The 22,684-nt window shown below is 39.9% G+C and overlaps 1 protein-coding gene and 1 long non-coding RNA gene across 7 annotated transcripts; one reads left to right on the top strand and one right to left on the bottom strand.

Annotated features, from left to right (window-relative positions):
* Positions 1 to 247: 247 nt before the first annotated feature.
* grxcr2 (glutaredoxin and cysteine rich domain containing 2) lies at positions 248 to 22,411 on the bottom strand. Of its 6 annotated transcripts, none has more exons than XM_086013300.1 (7): positions 22,279 to 22,411; positions 18,297 to 18,554; positions 8,035 to 8,096; positions 6,299 to 6,485; positions 4,905 to 5,014; positions 2,442 to 2,654; positions 248 to 1,475 (listed from the first exon to the last, which is right to left on the bottom strand). In XM_086013300.1, exons 3-7 carry the CDS (start codon positions 8,089 to 8,091, stop codon positions 1,248 to 1,250), a joined length of 795 nt encoding a protein of 264 aa, XP_085869426.1. In that variant the 5' UTR covers positions 8,092 to 8,096; positions 18,297 to 18,554; positions 22,279 to 22,411; the 3' UTR covers positions 248 to 1,247. The 6 variants fall into 6 exon arrangements, with proteins under 6 accessions (XP_085869426.1, XP_085869424.1, XP_085869423.1 ...); XM_086013298.1 differs by having other exon boundaries at positions 22,293 to 22,411; XM_086013297.1 differs by having other exon boundaries at positions 22,177 to 22,330.
* LOC147133321 (uncharacterized) lies at positions 7,952 to 10,439 on the top strand. The gene is made up of 2 exons (XR_015081925.1): positions 7,952 to 8,237; positions 10,158 to 10,439. It is a non-coding gene; the product is annotated as an uncharacterized LOC147133321 (long non-coding RNA).
* Positions 22,412 to 22,684: the final 273 nt, after the last annotated feature.

The raw sequence follows: 22,684 nt of genomic DNA, 5'->3' as shown, positions 1-22,684 counted from the left end.
CCATATCAGTTGCATTTCTATTTGAGGGAGTACTCACACAAGGCCGGCGGCGCTAAAATATTTTAAACCCAGAACCGCCGAAAGCCACCTGTACATCAGAAGACTTTGAGAAGATTAGTCATAGAAATTTTAGTCACAGCCCAGTTTCAGACTGAAATTTAGGTTTAAGCCACCGTAAAACGCACGGTTTGAACATAGATGTGACCTATGATTATCCTACGACTAAACGTTACAAAATAAAGAAGAATTGAGTTGAGAACTGTTTTGTTTATTATTCTCATAAATTATACAGGATGCCAGTCACCTTGCACAATAAAAAATAAACAGTGACTTGAAATCTAATTCAAATATTGCCCTCACTATATATCAATCCTACCAAATATTTGTGTCATAACAAACGGAGCCAGATTTTCTCGCAAGGTGCGCAGGTGGCTGGTGACAGATGTACAAGGAAAACGTTTAAGATTTATGAACATGACAAACATTAGCGATCAAGTCAATAGAAAAAATGCATATTTAACACAACAATCTAAGTGGTGAACGATAATAAGATAAAGTAAACAAACATGTTTGGACACAACTTCACAAAACGCCACCATCATTCAGGTCCACCTAGTATTGGGAACCAAAACATGCATCAGGCCAGTTTATATAGTTAAACGCACTAACGTATAATATTGATCATAAAGCTTTATTAATATTTAATGAAACAATCTAAAAAAAATATTTGTTCGAAACAAACGATCTAAGTTGGCAATATCCTGAGATTTAAATCTGAATGCTTTCATTTCAAAAAGTTAATCAAGATGACACTCCAGTCTAGCTCACACTTTTAAAATTATAACCATTTCCATTATTATTTTTCAAAAATGATTCCAAACCTCTCTCTGCATTGCTCTTATGCCTCAGAGAGACAGTCTCTGGTGTAAATAAAGAATATTTGATTCTGGTGCAGCAAGATAGTGTTAGCATTAATGCAAAAAAAATGGTTCCGACCAGTTAAAATGCACCTGTAAGTGTTTGCGTCATTTTAATTAAGGAGAACGGAGATGCAAAATAATGTGACCAGCAAAAAAGGGCGGGGGGATTATGTTCACAGCACACAGTAAAATGTATTTTACAGTCATGCTGCACAGTCATAATTCCCCTATTCAGCCATGGCTTATGCTTGAAACCCCGCCATGAACATTTGAGATTAGGCACTAGTGTTGCCTGGACACACACTTGAGCGACAACCACACTTCCATTCACTGGCTGGCTGGCTCCCGCTCACGACGGGCATGAGCGGTGGGCAAAAATGGCGACTTGCCAGCGCAAGCCTGGCACCTCTCTAGGCCGTGAGGGTAGCAGGCCTGGCAGCGCAGCTCGCTGATGGACTCGTTGAAGCGGTTGGCCAGCATGGACAGCTTGCTGCCGTGACACAGCGAGCACGGCGTGCAGCCCGAGTCGCCGCAGAGCTGGCAGCCGCCCGGCTCCTGGAGAACATTGGGGGGGGGGGGGGGGGGGGCGCAGTAATAAGGGTAGAAGAAGAAGTGGTGGGTGTAAAATAGAAGTTTGAGAAAGCTTGATTTCGGGTGTCTATATAACGTATTTTCCGGACTATAAGTCGCACACCATAAAATGCATAATAAAGCAGAAAAAAAACATATCTAAGTCGATCTATATCTATCTCTCTCTCTCTCTCTCTCTCTCTATATATATATATATATATATATATATATATACACACACACACACACACCCCCCCCGCCCCCACACACACACACACACAACATCCACCCACACACACATCACAATAAGGATCTGATGTGGCGACGGTAGAGAAATGTAATTCCATATTGGCTTAACAAATGCAAAATGTCTGCAAAGGCATTGAAACTCTGCGCAAGGGATGAAGAATCACAGAAGATTAACTCTTGGACTTGGCGCAGCCGAGACAAAGAGAAAATTGGCAACTTGACAAAAAAACAAGCAGAGCAAACTTTTCTTTTCTGAGAAAAATGGGAAAGTAACAAGATGAAGAAAAAAAAGGATGAAGGCAAAGGGAAGGGCAATCCTTCCAGGAGATGAGAAGGAGTCAACTAAAGTGGGCCGCACACATTCCGAAAATCTGGGATAATTTGAGCATTTTTTTCTCCCTTCAATGTCAGAAAAGGCTCTTAATGATCATCATGAGTGATTGTCCTGTGGTGTGGGGTGTGTTAAGAGTGATTCTTCCCCAACGATCTGCTAAGAAAGAGGTTGAAGCCAACAATAGTGAATGTTAAACCAACAATTAACAATTGTGAAGTCTTAGGGAAGGAAAACTCATTCTTAGTACACCCCCATCACAGGATGATCACTGATGAAAATCTTTAAGAGACATCCCATAGTTTGTCCATTATTATTATCACATTATCATTCTGTTTCATGTCACAATCACTTTGGACAAGGATCATTACCTGCGCATGTGTGGACGTTATGCGCTCACCCTCCTGTGTACTGAGAGCCTTCGCTCGCCTCCTGCTGCAACGTTCGCGGGCTTGCTGGTATCCCTCCGGGGAAGCAGGGGGCGCTGTACCGTGGCGTAAAGTGTCGGGCTTCCTTGCGGGCGCTCGTACGATGCGCAGGTTGCTGGTGTAGATGATGATCTTTCCGAAGTCCAATACCGATGACTACGTAAGATAGGTTTGTATTAGCAAAACATTTTTCGGAGTAAATTCCGAATCTGCCCAGAAATGGATATTTGTGGGCGTGGCTTACATAGTCACATGGAAAACATTTATATCCAATTTTTGTTTTTCACTGAAACACTAAGGTAAACATTGCTTTGTTGTCTGTTGGCTAACAGACACTAACAAAAACTTCAAACATTTGGAGATAAATATTTTTCACTTGTTTTTTTTTTATTAGTAGTAAAATTATGAGTTATTGATTTCTTATTCAAAATGTGGGGATACATTATTTTCATTGGACAGCAATGGCACAAAATTATGTTTTTAGAGGACTATTTGGCAATTGCAATTGAGCCTTCTGAACTCAACCGCTAGCCGGGAAAATGTGTGATAGCAACAATTTATTTCAACATCTTGTAAATTGAACTTTAAAATGATAAGACTGTATGATTATTGTTATTGATGTCATGATGTATTATTAAATTATACGAATAATACTATTGTTGTATAATGATATAAAACATACAGATTTCGGGGTCGAATAATGCTACCTGTTTAGCATAATTCTCTCTATCCTTTACATTATGATAACATTTGTACGGCTTACATCTGCACATATGCAGTATTAGCATCAGTCAAGCAGCGGTTAAAAACAATGCTGAAAGCTGTCGTATATTACTTCCTCTTACTTATCGCTCACACTCCCTTCCTTTTTATATCTCTTGGGGTGCAGATATCTGCAGCCATTTGCATTTTTCAAACACGGTGAAATGACAATCAGATAAGGAGCATTGTGCTCCAGCCGAATCTGTCTTTTGAAAAAAATGGGGGGGAGTATAAAGGGGAACAGTCATGTCTGTGAACCCTAAGTGCCCCCAAAAGGAAATACTGCCCCTGTATAAAATCCACACTGCTGTCCTCGGCTGATAAACGTGATAAGATTGTGGCGTCTGAGACGGCGCGTGGCTTTTTGTGTGGCGGATGAAGCTGACACTAAGCCAGCAGGCTTCCCTGATATTGTCGCCAAAGTGTCAACTTCGTGTTCGCCTGTTAATTGTTTTGCTGTTTTATCCGTCTTCTAACCAAATGTTACTTTAATTGCACGGGGGATTTGTCCTGTTTACCATTGGATGTCTGGATTTTTCCCCCTGTTCACTAGCTGTCTTTATGAAACATGGCAGCTACTTGTTGTTGTGTTTCTGTTTTAAGTAATTCTATGTGGGATGGAAAAATATAAATACAAGTAGTGCTACAATCCTATTATAATTCCTTTCTTGGGATTTACATACAGTAAGTCCAATGAGACCGTGTACCAGAATTAGTGAGATACTTTTAAAATAATACCATCACAGGAATTAAAAGAAGAGTTTTTAGGGTTCCATAATATAAATTGTCCTAATGGGACCTTCGAAGGTCAAACAGATGATCATGAGAATGCTTAGTCATCCATCTCGTCTCACAACTGTTGATCTATGTATGGCAAAACATCCCCAAAATTTTTCTTAATGAATTTAGAAAAAACTTAAAACTACAAAATGAAAACTGTAAAAATACTATTTTAATAATAATAATAATAATAGTAATAATAATAATAATAATAATAATAATAATAATAATAAGTTAAATAAGATTTAGTTAATCTTTTGGTAATTAAAAAGAAAAGATATTTACCATATATTGAAATATTAAAAAAAACAAAGCCCCAACCCACCCCCAAAAAGCAAATTGACAAAAGATCAAAGGTCTAGCTCAAGTTTTAGCTGTAATGTCCGTGTGCCAATGTATTATTTTTTTTTTTACAACTCTCATAACCATAAGTCACATTTTGGTGAGTTCCAATTTTTTTCAAAAATCTATCCTAATAGTCAGTACACACACGTGGGTGTTATTTTTGCACAGTATTGACCAATCTATAGTGTTGAAAATGGCTTGCTATCTTTCACGATGCAACGCTAATGGTTGAGCAAACCTCCCATATTTGGGGTCTGAAAAGCGACCATTTTGGAGGTACACGGTTTTGGCCCGACACCAGCGATAGTTAACTGCTGAGCCCATGTGAACTCTCTTGCTAACCAAAACAGCAGCAAGCCCTTCAGACGAATTCAAGTGTTGAGTCTTCACGCATGAAGTAACTAAATGAGCTCCCTGCTCAGCATTAATGAGAATCTCACCAATGATGAGCGTTCCAGTAGACTCTGCCAAACTATGAATACATTTCAAGTCATGTTACTACTGACTACCACCGCTTACTTTAGTGTCTCCATCTGCTGGGTTGGTCTGGCCTGCAGCAGCCTTGTAGCTTCCTATTCCTCTGTACACGTTGATTCTCTGGGCAATGAGCCCTGTTGGAGGCTCCACACCTGGGCGCACAATAACAACATGTTGTGAGGCCAGTCCTGCCCTACATATGCTACTATAGCCTTAAATTAACAATAAACCCCATTAATATAGATATATTTTTTAAAAAATAAGCTTCCTTCAGGATGTACACAGGTACAGTCTGGACACACATTCAGTCTCATTCAATACAATCAGAAAAGTGTGTCCAAAAGTTTGAGTTGTTTTGATGAATGTTTTGAGTGTTACAAAATTTCATGGGAATTCATGAGAATAAAGTGGATACTAGCAACATTTTGAAATAATTATGAATTTTTTCAATGAATTATCATTCATTTTCGTGAAAGCTATACTCAACTGTTCCAAAATTAAATCAAATTAAATTATGTGATGAATATTTCTGGAGCATATTTAGGGGAAATACACTTTAATTTCTGAAACAAAACTATACCCCAAAATTGAAATTACTTTCTCATTATTTAAAGTTGTTATGTCATTACAGCAGTATTCTATTAAGCTAAGCGAGGGGTGTCAAATTTATTTTTGTCTGAGGTACATTGTAGTTACGGTTTCCCTAAGAGGACCGTTATGACTGTTAAACCATATAAATGTTTGAGTGCCATTATACACAGCAAATTGATGGATAACTCATTTTAAAATCAGAAGTCAAAGATAATAGTTGTTCAAGTTATTGTAAAAAGCGGTTTGGTAACCCCCCAAAAATGCTACAATCTCTGAAGATTTTTGTGTATCGCCTTTGACAATTTGACATCTTGATAGAATTTAGCAAAAATCATGGAAGTTGATGCACACGATTTGCTTTCAAGGGACACATAAAATGAAGTGGCGGGCTAGATCAGGCCCCCAGGCCTTGATTTGGACACCTGTTAAAACAGGTTGCGAAAAAGTACACCTTCACAATTGCTCAATATACTCTATACCCGGGGATAGGGACCAGGCTGGCCCACTAGTAGCCAAAATCCACATATAAATAACACCCATTGAAATGCAATGGAGAAAAAAAAAAGTTTCTCACCCCCTCAAAAATTGAACAAAAACACTGATATACATTCAATATGCGTTTTCCACCCCACCAAAAAATGGAGGTGGGTGGAAACGGCGTAATGGTTTAATTCACGCAAATCTCCAGCAGGTATGCTGCAGGAGCTGAGATAAAAGCATACTCTTCTGATCCCTGAAGCTTCCTACTTCCTTGACAGAGACCCTCCCAAACAAGCCAAAGTGCCGCCATCCTTTTTCCATGAGCCAGCGAGAACACTTTGCCGCCGTAACAATAATCAACCCACCCTGACTCTCTGACGAAGCCTCCTCGAAGCCGCACAGCTGCTCCATCTCCAGGTGGTTGGGCGCTATCTTGCCGTGAGGGAGGAAGCTGTGAGGGTACTTCTCCTCGGGGCTGTCCAGCTCCTGCCCGTCCTCGTACACGTGCTTCAGGACGCGGCCACTGTAGGACGACGCCAGTTTGAACCTGACCTGGTGATTTGGAAGCGGAGTGGGCTTTTACAGTACGCACAGTATCAGCTATCAGGACGCATGGTGATGCGTTAATGCAGTTGCTTGGTAGCCGCGAAGGCCATCAGTAAAAGCGGAACGTTTTGATCTATTATGGGAGATGTGTAGGTATAATGAGCGGGTCGACGTCAAGGCAGGCTTTCATGTCGTCTCTTTTTTTCCCACGCGTACACGGGAATAAAAATATGGGAAATGTCAAGTAACCTGTCACAAAATACTTAGCCAAGTACCAGCGTCATAAAATACAGTAGCATTGAAGGCCTAAGTGGTAACGAGGCTTTTCGTAAAAAGTACCTCTAACATCATCGTAAACCTCCGTAACATTCAGCACAGTGTGAATATTTATACTGCTTTTACAAATACGGAAAAAAAAAAATGCACTTAGGTCAATTGAAATATATTGCACACAGCGGAATAAAGATTGTATCTGTGAATCTTTCAAAAAATAAATAGTTATAAAATATTAAATGCAACCGTATTGCATTTAAAAGTTAAATACAATTGAACTACACTTGACAAATTTAGTGTACTTGGATCAAGGATTTTTCCCAAAAAAAACATTTTTAACATTGTTGTTCATTTATAACATGCCACCCAATTTCGAACAAGAAATAACGGTTTTTAAATACATTTTAAATTAATTATACATGTTGTCTACTACTCATGTATAATATTAATGCATCTTTGTTAGATGTGTGAAATGTTGATTAACAGATGCAAAGCTAATGCTAATGCTAAGTTATGGGTTATTGCTCCTAATACAACTACTACTTTTTTATGTTTACGAAGTTCTCTGGGCTCACAACAAAGAATCACCTCACCCTAAAGAGAGTGATCAGGTACCAATCATTGATATAATTATATTTAAGGTGAATTTTTCCTCATTTTGTTGGGCCCTTGACAATTTTATTATAGTTAAGGAAATCTAACCAAATAATTAAAATTGAAATAACAAGGGTGCTAAAGCTAACTTTAAACTAACTAAAATTAGAACGAAAATGTCGTTCATTTTTGTCTTTTAATTAATCAATTAATTTCATGCATGAGCTTTTGAGGTTCATTAGATCTGTATTTATTTCGATATTACTGTCCAGCCTTACAGAAGAGAGAAGGTCGAACTGTTCAGAAATTGTAGTTTACTTAATTCCACAATACTTAGTGACTGTCGTCTTCTTTTTCTTTTTTGCATTTGACAAATACTACGCACATTGGAAGACTTAAACTAATACCAAACATAATATAAACTAAAATTAAGCTTTTTTGAAAAAATGAAATGCACAAGTAACAAAACAACTCAAAAAACTCATTAAAACCAACTAAAATGAAAAAAAAAACAAAAAAAAACTATCATAACCCTGCCCCCACCGAAACCCTTAGCATTGCCTATATTGCCTAATGGGCCAGCCGTTTTTGGGCCCAACGCGCAATGTGCTAGTGATGCCAAGATATTTTTTTCACCTTTTGACAGCTCGACAAGCAGCATTTGGCGAGCTCTCCCCAGATAACTCACCTTCCTGGGCTTGGTGCCTTCATGTCGCTGACTCTTTTTTCTCTGAGGTTCCTCCATGACGGCTGATGGGATGCAGAGAGCAGGCGGGTCAGTCCATAAGGTGAGAACGTCAGCATTAAGAAGTCACCGCGCCGCCTTCGGTGATGGACGGCAATAGAGCACCGCGGCGATGAGCGTCCTGCTCAAGAGCTGCGAGTACAAAGGTGGGTGGATGGAGCCCGTACTTTTCCCGCGTGTGCGTTTTGTGAGTGTGTGTGTGTGGCGTGCCTACTGTGCTTAACAATGAGCCCCCATTGGCCCACCTTTATTGGTAAGCACGTTAAATTATTCACACCTGGATCGTGTGTACTAAAGGGAGGTGAAGAAACCAGAAACGCTGTCATCAAATAGTTATGACTGCTTGAATAGAAGTCTGTGTGCTTGCGTGCGTTTGTGTGTGTGTGTGGGGGGGGGGGAGTTGTTACACAACTGAGGAAAACCTGTCAATGAAGTGGGTTAGTGTTGTATGCCAGAGTGTGCAATATTAGGTATATTGTACTTGTGTTTTTTGAATTATATAATTAAAATATAATATATATATTTTTAATATTAATTAAAAATATATAAATAAAAATCGTTTTGCTCCTTCTGATATGCCCGCCTTTGGCACCTGGTGGCAGTACAAAACAGACAGACAGACAAATATACGGTATCATTTTGACATCTCAACTTCGCTCTCAGCTCATCAGTACGACAGTAATATTAGTAGGTCCACGCAGATGATAAACGGTGAAAGCACTACCCCGTAGATGCTATTTAACGTTAGCATTAAGGTAGCAGGGATATTCTAAAGGCAAATCTGTGCAGATGTTTTACAAGGTGTTTTTCTCTTTGTTTTATGTTTACTTTGACAGTATACTTCAACTGGCAATAAACAGCTTGAAGCCTCTGTTTTGAATAATTGTTCACTAAATTTGCTTTGTAACCATTAGTAATGACAAGACAGTTTTTGTAAATTATGACTTAAGATGCAGGCAGTGAATATCAATCAACAATACAAATATTTACATTACTGTTTTACTAAAAAGTGTTGGCTTTCAGGTGTAATTTTGGAATCAACTTCAAGTGCACTAAAACTTTTACAGGTGAATTAAATTAAACTTTTGGTCAACCTTTGAATGCACATGTCCAATTGTCCAATGGTTCTGTACCTGACCGTTCAAAAATGATCTTATCAAGGGAAAGAAGCGACTCTCTCTTCATCCATTCATCATGTTGTGTGCATCAGAAGTTCAGCAGGTGCATGCGTGCAGAGTTGCCGTATGTTTCACCGTCTCGCATTATGTTGTTTGCGCCTCAATACAAAAGCTGTCACATTCCACATCAACACTGTAGCATTATTTTCTATTCTTCGGGGCATAATGTGCATGTGTGTGTGTGTGTGTGTGTGTGTGTGTGTGTGTGTGTGTGTGTGTGATGCTTCAAAAATGAAATGAAAGAAAAGTGAAATGTGACAGCAATCGTTGAAAATATCAGGTGGTAATTGTTTCAAATGAAGGTGGAAATTAAAGAAGTTCGCCAGTGCATGGCAAAACTAAAATAAATCATCTCCTGTGTCAGCCAATCAGCTCATCTCGTATTTTTGTCAGGCGTTTCCATAACAACTTACTCGCTTCTTACTTTTCGCTTCTTTGTGACTCATTTCCACTCCTGAACCGGGCTTTGTCTGTATACTTTCCGGTCTGTAAAGCATATAAAAAGGCAAAGAAAAAGCCCCCCGCTGTGCTATTTTGGGTTTATTCTCAAGAGTCAAGTGAGATCGCGGTGCCGGTGTGCTAAACTGATTGTGAAATGAAAACATCTCTGACAGTGTCGCTGCATATTGAGCATTGTCATTTTTATGAAGACAGAATTTTAAAGGGGGAATGTTATGGAAAATTGCCTGCCCAGCCATCAAGTGTGAAATTAAACAATCAAGTAATTCTTTTATCTGAATATTCGGTGCATAACAGTAATCCTTGGGCTATTTTGGCAAAACAGACACCTGGGAAATAATAAATGTTGGGAAATAATGCATACAACGCCGCCTTCAAATACATTTTGTATTGCATGTGTAACTAATGAAGTGGGCTCCTCCCTTGCAGCAAACCTGACTTTCCAACGTTGGCTCTGCCTTCAGGCGACTCGGTGACAGCAAGGAGGAATATGAGTGAGTAAGAAGGGGGAGTTTAAAAGAAGGAAAAGAGATGGAGGAGAATTCGAGGGCAACCGAGGAGAGGAAGGAGAGGAGTGATGAAGTGCAGATTGATGTGAAAGAGCATACCAACACCGTGACTGAAGGTTACATGAAGAAAAATTGAAGATAGAGTTGATGTCTTGGCATGAACTCAATAAGCAAATACTGTAAATACACATTTGAAATTGCACATTTTATAGCGGCTTTTTATTGTGGGCAGCTAAAGGCACACCTGTGCAATAATTATGATGTCCCATCAGCTTCATGATATGCCACACCTGTGGGGTGGATGGATTAACTCCGAGAAGTTCTCACTAACACAGATTCATGAGCAATAATTGAGAGAAATATTGTGTACATAAAAAAAACTTTGAAATTCAGAGCAAAAACAAATGCGTGGCTATATATTTGAAGCCTGTGTTGTTCAGTATAAAATGTTGCAAATATAATTTCTGCACAGCAATCAAAAGATGGATGGAGGTAAAAAGTCATCATATGTTCACATGGTGAAGTCCAAGCTTATATAGTATAATGATAAGAAAAATAAAAAAATAAAGGCTGTGGATAATATTTGACGGACATCTGCTCCGAGGCAGCAACTTTTTAACTGGGACATTTGAACATCATCATCTTAATTAGTGTGTCAATCAAAAGCGAAAGTAAAGATAGCAAGCTAAGATTTTGCTGGGGGTGGATTGATAGCTCAGTTAGCTGAAGGGTGCTACTCGTGTCTTTCAGTGCATGCAAATACAAATTGAGTGCTGAGTCCTCTTGTAAGCTTTCCACTCCAACTTCTATTACATCTCAGGACCCCAAAAAGAAGACATGCAGTGTGATTGTAATGAGTGTCTGTGTCGTTGCCAGGGCAACTCCGGATCACTTACTTTAATGTACCATTTTTTTTTTCAATGACATTGTAGCTGAAAATCAATTTTTACACTAGTGAGGGGCCCCAGGGCGTAAATGTGTACTTGATCAGATATTTATATAATTGCTTCATGGGGTTTGAAAAGTTTTCTCGTAAAGCAGCATAGATAATCTTTTTTTTAATGAATTTCTCCGCGGAAAAAAAAGTTGGACTCTTCCATTCTGTCTTAAACTATTTACTAGGAGGAAAAGTGTTGTGATAGTTGTACAACTAGAAATTGAGCTAATGACATTGGCAAACAATTAAATAAACAACTTGATTTATGTAACATGAATTGAATTTAGCCAAAAGCAATTTTATATCATTTAATTGTTATTTGATTGTGCAGTCATTAATTTATGTGTGCCCCAACTTAGCTTCAGACAGACAAGTGGGAGGGGGAAACAAAAAAAACAAAAAAACAAAGTCACTGATTTATTTTCAGCTGTTTATGGAATGGGACAATCAGCCAAACACACAAATACAAAATGAAAACATTCGTGGAGCCTGGAGCAGATGAAAAATGGCCAACCTCAGCTGGAGTCAGCGCTCCTGATGCCACTAACTAGGCCACGCCCATTAAAAAGTACAGCACAACCAACACACAAATGTATGATAGCGTGTGAGTGTGTCCAACTTTGGGCAGTATATTGTAGTAAGTTTTATGATATTATATTTTACAATCAATTGCTATTTTTCTTGAATGAAAACGTAACAAAAATATTGCGGTGGCTTTTTGAGGGGGGCTGGAATGAATTCATGGAAATTCAATCCACTCTACATTATTTCTTATTGGAAACACTGATTTGAAATTAGAACTTGTAAATCAACCAAGATTACCGACAAACAGATTGCGTTTCTCTTTCGAGGTTGTACTGTATGACTCAGCAATTTTTCAAACAACAATTTTTCAAAGAGCAAAAATTAACCGCAGTGGTAAAAAGAAAACTGCCAGTGTTTTCAGAAAAAGTAGTACATTCTGATGTTCATCCACATTATTCCCGAGATAAGGTTCCGCGTACTAGAGAGAACAAAATTGATTGTTTATGAAATTATCCAGAAAAAAACCCTCCTACAAGAGCCAAAATATATTTATGACCATGCCTACTACAAACATATTGCCCAAATGTTATTTTCCCCCTCTAGTGTGCTTTGGTTTTTCAACAATTGTTCAGTCAACATTGAAACAACCACTGTGGGAAATTTGAACTTAAGCCCATCTCTATGAGCAAATAGAGCGGACAATAATCACACACACACACAACCGACTCATTGTTAAACTAGACCTTCAGGGAGCTTTTTAATTCCTGCACACAAATACAGCTGTAAGTTATAACTTCATTCTCAATTTTTTTTTTTTTTACACACAAAAAGCTCACACTGGTTTCAAGAAAGGGTTTCAGTTCTTTGTTTGAAAAGAAAGAAAAAAAAACCATAATAGGTATCACAGCTGCAGGTATCAAATCAGTTATTGTATATAATTGGCAACAAAATACATTTTTACTTTTAAAAGGCAAACAAGCCAAAAGGTTAAAAAAAAAAAAAATTAAATATTAAACGAACAAAGTCCCAAAATAAGCAAAACTCAAAGTAACAAAGAAACATCAGGAAACAAAACATTCACCACTGCAAGAACCATGACACGAGGAACATGACTTGCAGCGTCAACAATGAACCGACAAAGACTGAACAAAAGCAGCGAATTAAATACAAGCAAACTGACGCGATACGAGGTACACCTGGACAAGACTCAAGTGGCTGGAGGGAGCTGAATAGTTGATACACAGGTGGAAACAATAAGTTAACGAACAAGAGAAGCCATGAAAAAAAGAGTCACAGGGAAAACATTCTATATAGGTCAAAACCATAACACAATCAAATGTAAAACAGTAAGTAAAGATTGTTATAAGTGATAAGTAAATAAGTAAAGCTGTTGCGCAAACTAGTTTGCAACCTCACAACGCAGTATGTCGCAAACCCAAGATGCGCTTGTACGGTTAGAGCTACAAATGATTGTTTCTGTGTAGCTGTTTAGCGCTGAGCTCTGCATTGTTGTGGTCGTTGGCAACAAAGAGAACATGTCAGAGCTTTAAATAACTGGCCTCACACGCCTACCCGTCTGTCATGTGGGATCTGAGCTACGGCAGATTTGTTGGATCTCATTTGTTTTTCAGTCCATTTGATTCACCGGGAGTCGCATCTCTCACTCTGTCGCTCTCTTGGGCCCCAATTCGTTGGCTTCACACTTTTAACACCGTGCTCCTGCACCGCGTGCTTGCGACCGTTTGTTTACTTGTTTACTTCATCTCGACATGCTTCTGTCTTAAGATTCTTTCAAGGGATTTTCTCTCTGAATCCTGCTTCCCATTGTCTCACTTTTTTTTTCTTTTTTTTTTTTCCGCAGATCTGTAATAAAATAGGACCCTGTCCGTGACGTTTAGCGCCCCATAAATTGTCATATCGGCCCTGGATCACAGGGCCATTTATGTGTGTCCACTTTTTATTGGACAAGGAGCCATATTTGTTGAGTTGGGAGGGTGTCCAAAATGCAAAGTGCCTTACAGATGCATGAACGGATGGAGGGACTGATAGACGGACAGATGGATAGACATATAAATCAATAGACACGGATGTCTGGATGGACGAACAAACACATCATTAGACAGACATTGTATGGATGAACAGATGGATAGATTGTTGGATGGATGAGCAAATGGACAGATGGACACAGACAGATTGGTAGACACGTCAATAGTAGGACCTACCGACAAAAAATAAATACAGTACATACATACAGGCTAGATAATTAGGCAGATGCATAGATAGTCTGACGGATGGAACGATAGCCGAACAGATCCATTGATGAATGGATGGATGGAGGACACGCAAAGCGGGTATGCATAAATAAGATATATTAGCCACTAGCCAGATGGACAACCAGACCGCTAGATGGACGGATGACAGAAGGACAAACAGACACATCGATGAGCAGATGGATCGACAGATTCGTGGAGACGGAGAGATGAATGAACAGACAGATCATTAGACGTTGGCATTCAGATCAGTCCATGGATGGCAGACAGATCAATGGACGCGAGTAGTCAGATTTAGAGATGCGCAGGCACTGAGGTTGCGCTAATAGTTCAAAGCTAACATAGTGCAGAATTTTTTTGTACAGTTTGCTACTGAATTCCCATCATACTCTACATTGTCATTCATGCAAAGACAACCCGGCACTGCTCCCTTCGTGCTTGTGCCTCTGACATAATGATGTTTGCTGGAAACACGGGCAAGACGGCGTAATTGGTTCTATTTCCTCCCAAATGGTGAACACAACAAACTGTCAGTCTCTCTTTTGGAGAGTGTTTTGCCGCCTCGTCGGTCGGCGTAGTGCGCGCAAGTCAAGTGTTCTTCATCTTAATCGAACACTTGAATTAAGTAACCGCGCAGGCAGTGGCGCAGGCTGCTTGCATCGCACGCATTTCCGCATCATGCATGTCGGCCTATGTCCTAGGTGCGCCGAATGACACCTCCACCAGTCGGCTCGCTCAACGCCTCATCGCGCTTCATTGTTTTTGTCTGCCTTTGAGTGACGCGTCATCCTCTGAAGAAGCTCGCTCGCTAGATTGGACACGCTTGCATGATCGCAGCTTGTGTTCGTCTTTGATGGAAGACAAGGCCGCTTGGTTCTTGTTTATTTTTAGATTTCGAAGACTTGTTCACATTCCGCATGCTTTGTTTGAACAGATCCGACCTTGGTGGTTACATATGATCGCCAGGATTTGTTGAAACGCTTACACTGATGGTTCACAGGCCCAAACGTTAACATAAGTGACTATAAAATCGGTGATGTTTTTTTTGGGCCGTCGGGTCACTTTCCGGTCAAAGGATGACGATGACGAACGACATAACAAAAAGTTGGATGCTCAAAATCTTCCATCTTTATTCAGCTCAGCATCAACTTTTACCTTCCACGAGGTTGTAAGAATGGATGGATGGGACCGACGGATCGTTTGATAAATGAATGGATGGACAAAAAGAGAGATACACCCATGCAAGCATGGATGCAGAGAATAGCTTGATTGACAGATGGGATGGAAGGTCAAGCGGATCATTAGATGGACAGACAGATTGATAGACATGGGCGTAGAAATGGAATAGTTAGATCATTAGACAGATGAATAATAACGAATTGCTTGATGGATAAATAATGGAAGGATCAACGTACGGGCGGGTTGATCCTAAGACCGATGGACAGATCGAAGGATGAACAGACAGAGTGTTTGAGTCATCGATTGATTGATGGATGGACGCTACAATGGATTGACTGATCAACAGTAGGATGGACAGACTGATTGAAAGCCACGGACCAATGAAAGACATGGATGTACGAATGAAAGTATAGGTACAGAAAACTCAATCATTACAACGAAAGATGGATGGCTGTATGGATAGAAGGATGGACAAAAGAAAAAATAGACCAACAGATGATAGATAATAATTTTTGGTTTGTTGGTAGGTAGGTAGAAGGACAGCCAGGTCATTAGAAAGATCGATGGACAGATGGAAGTGAAGATGGTAGGAGGACAGAGAACGAAAGACCAAACAGTGGATAGACTGAGTGATCGGATGAATTATGGACCGTCAGACGGACGGTAGTATGAGGGCCATCGTTAGATGGAAGGATGGACGGGTTGAAGGACAAACAGATCATTAGACAGATGGATGGACAAACAGATTAAGAGACCAACGGATTTATGGACAGAGAATAGATTGGCCGACTGCCGAGCGACAAATCGAGTATATCATTAGACACATTGATTGATGGACAGAACATTAGATGGACAGACAGATGGATAACATGACAAACAGACAGGTTGTTGGACAGATGGATCTAGCGGTGGACATATGGACAGACATATTAACGAACATATTGCTTCAGCCATGCCCCTTCTGTCTCCACCAATCAGCTTCTTACCTCCCCTTGTGTCCTGTCCAGCTTTGCCTCATTAAGTACAAAGTAGCTGTAGTTCCTCTGTTTCTGTTCACTTCTTGCTTGTCGATTGCTGTAATGTGCAAATACTGACGATGGAACAGTCACAAAAAGCCTCTTGCTCTACTTCTGTCAGCCAATCAGCCGTATCCATTTTTTTCTAGCAATGAACTCATATGGGTTATTCATCCCAGTTCCACCACCTAAGCTGCAATACCAGTCCACCACAGAGGGGACCGGACAGGAGACGAAGGAAAGGACGGCGAGAGGGGGCCCCCCAAAGCGGGGGGTGGGGGGGGGACGGAAAAAATCATTCTCGAGGACTTTTCATCATTACCTCTTGCACTCTCTTGCCATCACTCCATGCAACACCTACGCATTTTACACATCTAGCATAGCGCTGCGCCTTTAATAATAATTTGCACACACACACACACACGCACGGGTACCCCAACTGACACACTTCGACGAAAGAACACCTTCATCAATGGCAGGACCAGGGCAGTGTGTGTGTGTGTGTGCAGTGGACATGAAATCATTATGCAACACTTACATCTTATATACGAGCCAACATATACACACAGGTCATACTGGTGACAAGGACATTTAATGCGGTGTGACATATTGCAAATGGCCTTCAGGCGTTATTTTTCACACTAAACAATGATGACAATGTGACAGTGCGGCGCAATCATGCAGCAGGAAAGTATTTAATTAAGACATTGAAATAGGAAAAGCTGCATTTTACAAAGTAATTAAAATGTATAAGGGGGGGGGAAAGCAAAAGTGCGCATGAAGAATAAAGGTGTCTTTTCCCAAATAACAGGTGCAATATTACTGAAGTTGTTCATTTCAAACTCAAGTAACACAAAGTAATACTCCCTCTTTCAACTTTTACTTACATACCCTAATATTATGACTTTATCGTGGAAAAAAGCAACTTTATTCTCATATTTCATATCTATCACAACCCAATAGTTTTTTTTAATACAAGTAGAATGTAATAACATTACATTTTTTTGTGAAAAAAAATATTAATTTTTTTTAAAGTTTTGTTTATTTATTTATTTTGTTGTCGATTTCCTAAGGCAGTGTTGCCCAAGTCTGGTCCTCGAGAGCCCCTATCCAGCCTGTTTCACATACTTCCCTCCTCCAACACACCTGATTCAAATGATAAGGTTTGTTTTCAGACTTCTGTAAAGCTTGAATGCAAAGGATATCTAGTTTTGAATATTACAGTATTCTCGCATGTGACCTATCTGACCTCGATAAAAAGACATTGGACTCATTGAAATATTTTGGAATTGTATTTGTAACCTATGCAAGCTTTTTTTTAAATATAAATACATACAGTTTATATAAGTGATGAAGTGTAAACTTTAAGCTAATGTTCCCTCAGCTGGCTGTGAATTACAGTAATTTCATTTCGAAAAATGTGGCAGAATGAAGCCACCTGAAGTCAAAAAGGAAGCTTTCTTTGCCTTGTAAGTAACAGGAGAGAAAATGCAATTTAGAAAATGTAAAAAAAAAGTTTGTGTTTTGCTTTTGCCTAGAGGCCCTCTGTCACTGACTTAACACCATGTTTTCCATTTGGGATTGTGGGATCATTTGCTTTTTTCGCCTTTCTGTCCTGAAGGTTCGCCGGTGGACAGAAACTTTGTTTGTACAGAAGAAAAAAAACATTTCCATTTCGATTTGGACCTGCATAGGTCATAAGGGACACGCCACATCAGTGAGCTGCTCCTGGAACACTGCTTGCATTGCCTACAACTTTGTTACTGGCTTTTGTTGATACAGTACAGTATCTAATCAACTTGTACTTGTCATTAATAGCAATTTAATGACATTTAAATCCATATCCATATTACGCAAGCTTTTAGAGGTCAAAGTTAAAAACAAGAAATGAAAATATCTTAGAAAAACAAAACTGTTTTGCGCGAGAAAAAAGTATGGTCATTTTTTAAAAAATAGGTCAGCATGTTATTCTTTAGTCTTTTAGCTAACTGTGACCAAGTTACAGTATGTGATTTTTAAGAAGTTAAAACTGTGCGTACTGTATACCTATGAGTTAATTTTGATATACAGTACATACAATGAGGTATGACACTAAAAAGTTCTGCATGTGGCTTATCCTAAAATTGACTCACCCAACTACGTACAGTTCTCGTTCCTCAAATCCATGGAAGCAGCCAGGAATGGGGGAGTCCGGGATCCCGAAGCACAAGGGCTCCATCGGCATCACGGCGTCCCCCAGCCACCGTGCACGAGAATAACAAATAGTCCTCGTGCAATGAGCCTAAACATTCACTTTGAAGCTGTCACATGAAAGGAGTCGAGATGGCACCTTCAAAGGAGACTTTCTCCCCCTCTGGTTGTCTTCATACGCCAATATGGCTCCAGCTAGCCTGCGGACAGAAAAGACGTTAGTTAGCGGTTAGCTGTGAGCGGCCAACTCAATTTATTCAAATCAAATCAATTCTCCCCATTGAAATGAACTGAAATGCCATTATGTGCTCTCCGGCCTCAGATGCCATTTTAGATAAGGTTTTGATGCACATGTTATGGACGGTTGCCCTTCCTGACTCGAACCCTCCCTATATATCTGGGCTCGAGTAAACATTCATAAATAAAAAAAAAATATATCAAATATTACATTCACATTTGTCCCGTCAAGATTTAGAAGAAGGTAGCCAAGTAATTACTTTACTGTCATCTGCAATTATATTAGCTTCAATATATAATGAAATGATGGATGACTCTAGTGTAGCATATTCAGACTACAGTATTTGCAAACGTCTATGCCTGTGGTTCGCAATCTTTTTGTACCAAATAACACCTAAAAAATTCTTTGCTATCCAAGCAAGTACCACGGATATTAAAATACAGTAGCATACTAGGCCTAAGTGTTTGGCAAAACAAGACAGATGTCACTCTAAAAAAGTATAATTAATTAAGTATCAGTGAAAGCCAATGCAACATTATGCAATTTGAACCTTCGGGCTGCACTTATAAATATATGAAACTGAAAAAAACTGTACTTAAATCATTCAGTTGTAAATGTACTTAATGTTCAATTCAATTGAACTGTACTTGGAAATGTAGTCTAAATGACAATAAAACAATTTACTTCACTGGGATAAAAATACAAAAATGCACAGTTTGAACATTAAAAAAAAAAAAAACGTGTTTGTCACTTGTTAACAGTCCAACTTTGGCATAGGTCTGCCTGCCTCCTTCGCAATCCCATTGTAGCAGAGAAATGCAACTCACAAAAGTCAGTTTATTTCTCTGAAGTTGTGCAAGTCCCCCCAAAATAAAACGCATTACAGCTGTGCCGTGCGTATCCTATCGATAAATCAATGAAGCTGTCCTTGGTGCAAAAATTCCTTCTAATTACGCCTTTTCCCCCTCCTCCTCCTCTCCTGGTCTCTCAATTTCATCTCCCCTGTCTTAAACTACCATTTGCACTGCACAAGTAATACAGTTCTGTATGTGAGAGTGCATAGTGTCTACAAAATACTCCACTGAATAGCGAGTCACACCACTGATCAAAGTGATAAATGTGCACCTCGCCTTCATTATTTTGGTGCTGTCTGACTCCAGTTCTTGCTGCTTTATTCTGACACAACTGGGAATGGGGAAAAATACCAACATGGCACATCCAGTACAAAAATTGCTGACTGTGTTCAGCCTAACATTGCCTGAAATTATAATTCAATTATAATAACACTTAATACGTTAAAGCACAGACTTTGACATTGATTTATATGTGTGTACATTTTGACTGGTCCGCACACATAGAAAATGCATATTTGCCATATTCTACTGCATGTGTTTGTATGTTTGTGCAAATGTGTGAGTGTACTTATCTATCCTTGTATGCACAACCTTTGACAGCCCACCCTTATTGTGGGGATGTTTTCTTTATGTGGAAAATGCTGGGCATAGCTCTTTTCACGTAATTTTACAGTGTGTGTTAGAGATGAGAGAGAGAGAGAGAGAGAGAGAGAGAGAGAGAGAGAGAGAGAGAGAGAGGGGGGGGGGGGGGAGGGGAGAGAGGGAGAGAAAGACAAGAAGGCAAGCAGAAGGAGACATAGGAAGGGCAGTTTGCAACCAAAGGCTGTCAGTGAGTATGTGATATGAACAGAGTGGAAGTGTGTGCGCCCGTGTGTGTGCAGGTATGTGTGTGTAAAGCCCAGGTGCTGCATGTTGTATCACCAGGGGAGCAACTGTTCCAGCTTTGCAGATTTCACTCCACTTTTCCCTTTTTCATATTTCTCCTGGTCTACTTTTCCGGTGTTGAGTATGAAAAATAAATTACCGTCTTCCATCATACACCTCGCCGTAGAACTACAGACGAATTGACCCTTTCAGGACTTTAACATGCTGTTGTTACAAGTTAACAGTGCCAGCGCATTGATGGAAGTCCCCGCGAAAATGGGCCAAGTAAAACAAGAGACTCAAAAAAATATGTATATTTCAATTCAAATAATAAAGGAATGACCAAAACACACACGTAAAACACTAACTACTTCATTTTGAGCTCGGTTTACGAACAAACTGTCGCATGCCTGTTTTAATTTGTAGCTGTAGAGGAGCTAAAGGAATTCGCAAAGGAAAATCCTCCATAGAACCTCCTCAGTCTGCTCCCTAAAGTCCCTGTGAAGTAAAATAAATGTCTTGTAAATTTGACACACCACTGAATTTTTTTTTTAACAATCCTGCCCTGCTAAATTATTTAAAAACAAAATCTGTCACTATAAACTGTAGAAGAAGATGAGGCTTCAAAATTGTGTAGAGTCAAGACATTGTCTCTGCTCTCAAAAATTATGAGCATGTCTGCTCAACATGTAAACGCTGAAAAATTAACGCTACTTTGTCTAGCTTCTTTCTAATGCCTACACATCCCAATTTGTTTGTGTCGTGAAAATAGATTCATTTAAAGCCCCCGGTGGCTGGAATATATCTTACCAAGTTGTGTCGTGGGGCTTTCCACACGGCGACCATAGGCACTAACCATCAGCTAGCTAGCAAGCTAATGATCTTTAGGAACTCCTCTTAGCCGACAAAACAGGCAGTGGGCCCATCCGTGGTATCACATCCTTGGTGGGAATGACTCATCTTGCGGGCTATCTGAGCATTTCTTTGTTTTTAAACATTTTTTGTTACTCAAAAAGAAGCTACTGGCTGAATTTTACACATTAGCTAGCCGCCAAGATGCTTCCCAAAACGGCAAAGAACGTGAACTGCATCACCATAATGTTGGCGCTGTTAACCAGTGTGTAACCCTTGAAGCTTGACTAAAGCCACGACGTCTTTAATTTCATTTAGCTAGCTAGCTATACCTACTGCATGCTGTAGTGATGGATTAGTAATTCGAGCCGGATACCCGCTGATGTGACCGAAGATGCTTACGTTTTTATATACTTCGGGAGGGCCGATTCATACAACAGACACGCACGTGCCAAGTATTAGCAATACTCAAATGGTGAAAAATTGTCTAATGATTCACTGCCACAGTGTCATACAGTAGTTCTTGGTCTTCCCACGTTTACAGCAATCACCTTCAAACATGTATCATCTATTCAGGAACAAGTATGTGATGTCACTTTACAGGGTCTTTAAAAAAGAACAGCTTCCGTCATTTTCTAGGGAACCTTTAAAAGCAAACGAGATTTTGTCTAATTGCCACAAGTCAACTAGGATAGTCTCCAACTCACATGTGACCCTAATGAGGACAATTAAGCACAAATGAAAATGGATGGATAAAATATGTATATATATATATTTTTTTTAATGACAAGAACCAGCAGGGAAAGGTGAATAAATGGAGAGATTAGGAAGGGAAACATGAGAGTGGCGGTTGTCGTACGGACCACTTCTTTGTCACCTCATCATCTTTACAACAGTGATAGGTGTGTAACCTGAGGCTCTATAACGTGCTCCCGCTTGGGCTGTGTTTTGATTTCATCTGTTTGCAAGCGGCGAAAGAGTGCAATCGCATCACGGATGGTCTAAATTACTCACACATTTCCCCGAAGAGCTGTTTTCTATAAGCGCGTGTACTCCACACCCCATGCATCTGTGCGTTCTGATGCTGAAAGTGCAGGAAACAATATGAGCACACACGTTTTATGGCCCACCTGCTGACTTCAGATGCGCCAGGACTGCTTCAAATCTTGACCTCTTCTCCCGCAGGGGGAATCCCGATCTGACCTCAGATCAGCACACTAGTCTACTTCTCCCTCTGGGCGGCTTCACTCCTCATGATTATTATTAGAAAACAGTCGAATCGCATCTGGACAAAGACTGCCCCCTGGTGGCTGAGGTGGCGGATTTTTTTCCCCCCCTGGATGCCACAGCAAATCCCCTTTTACAGTCAGTACAGCTGGTAAACATTGCCAAGCCACAGTGGGGCAGCTGGCGGAACCCAAAAGTGGGATGAAAAACCCACGTTTCCCAATGGGCCATTACTTGCTGCAACCCCCCCCCCCCCCCCCCCAAATCGCTGGCTGTCACAAAATCACTTTCTGAA

Source organism: Filicampus tigris, chromosome 17 (assembly GCF_054856515.1).
Source record: "Filicampus tigris isolate MCC_2025a chromosome 17, RoL_Ftig_1.0, whole genome shotgun sequence".
In the NCBI taxonomy this organism is placed as follows: domain Eukaryota; kingdom Metazoa; phylum Chordata; class Actinopteri; order Syngnathiformes; family Syngnathidae; genus Filicampus; species Filicampus tigris.
The sequence above is the reverse complement of the archived record's forward strand: the minus strand, read 5'-3'. Positions and strand labels throughout refer to the sequence as shown.

Coding starts and splice junctions, on each gene's coding strand:
- grxcr2 (XM_086013302.1), bottom strand. CDS start 8,150: ATGCTGACGTTCTCACCTTATGGACTGACCCGCCTGCTCTCTGCATCC. Junction 6,481..8,034: donor AAGGCACCAAGCCCAGGAAG/GTGAGTTATCTG, acceptor TCACCAGGTCAG/GTTCAAACTGGCGTCGTCCT. Junction 2,655..4,904: donor CAGCAGATGGAGACACTAAA/GTAAGCGGTGGT, acceptor TATCTTACGTAG/TCATCGGTATTGGACTTCGG.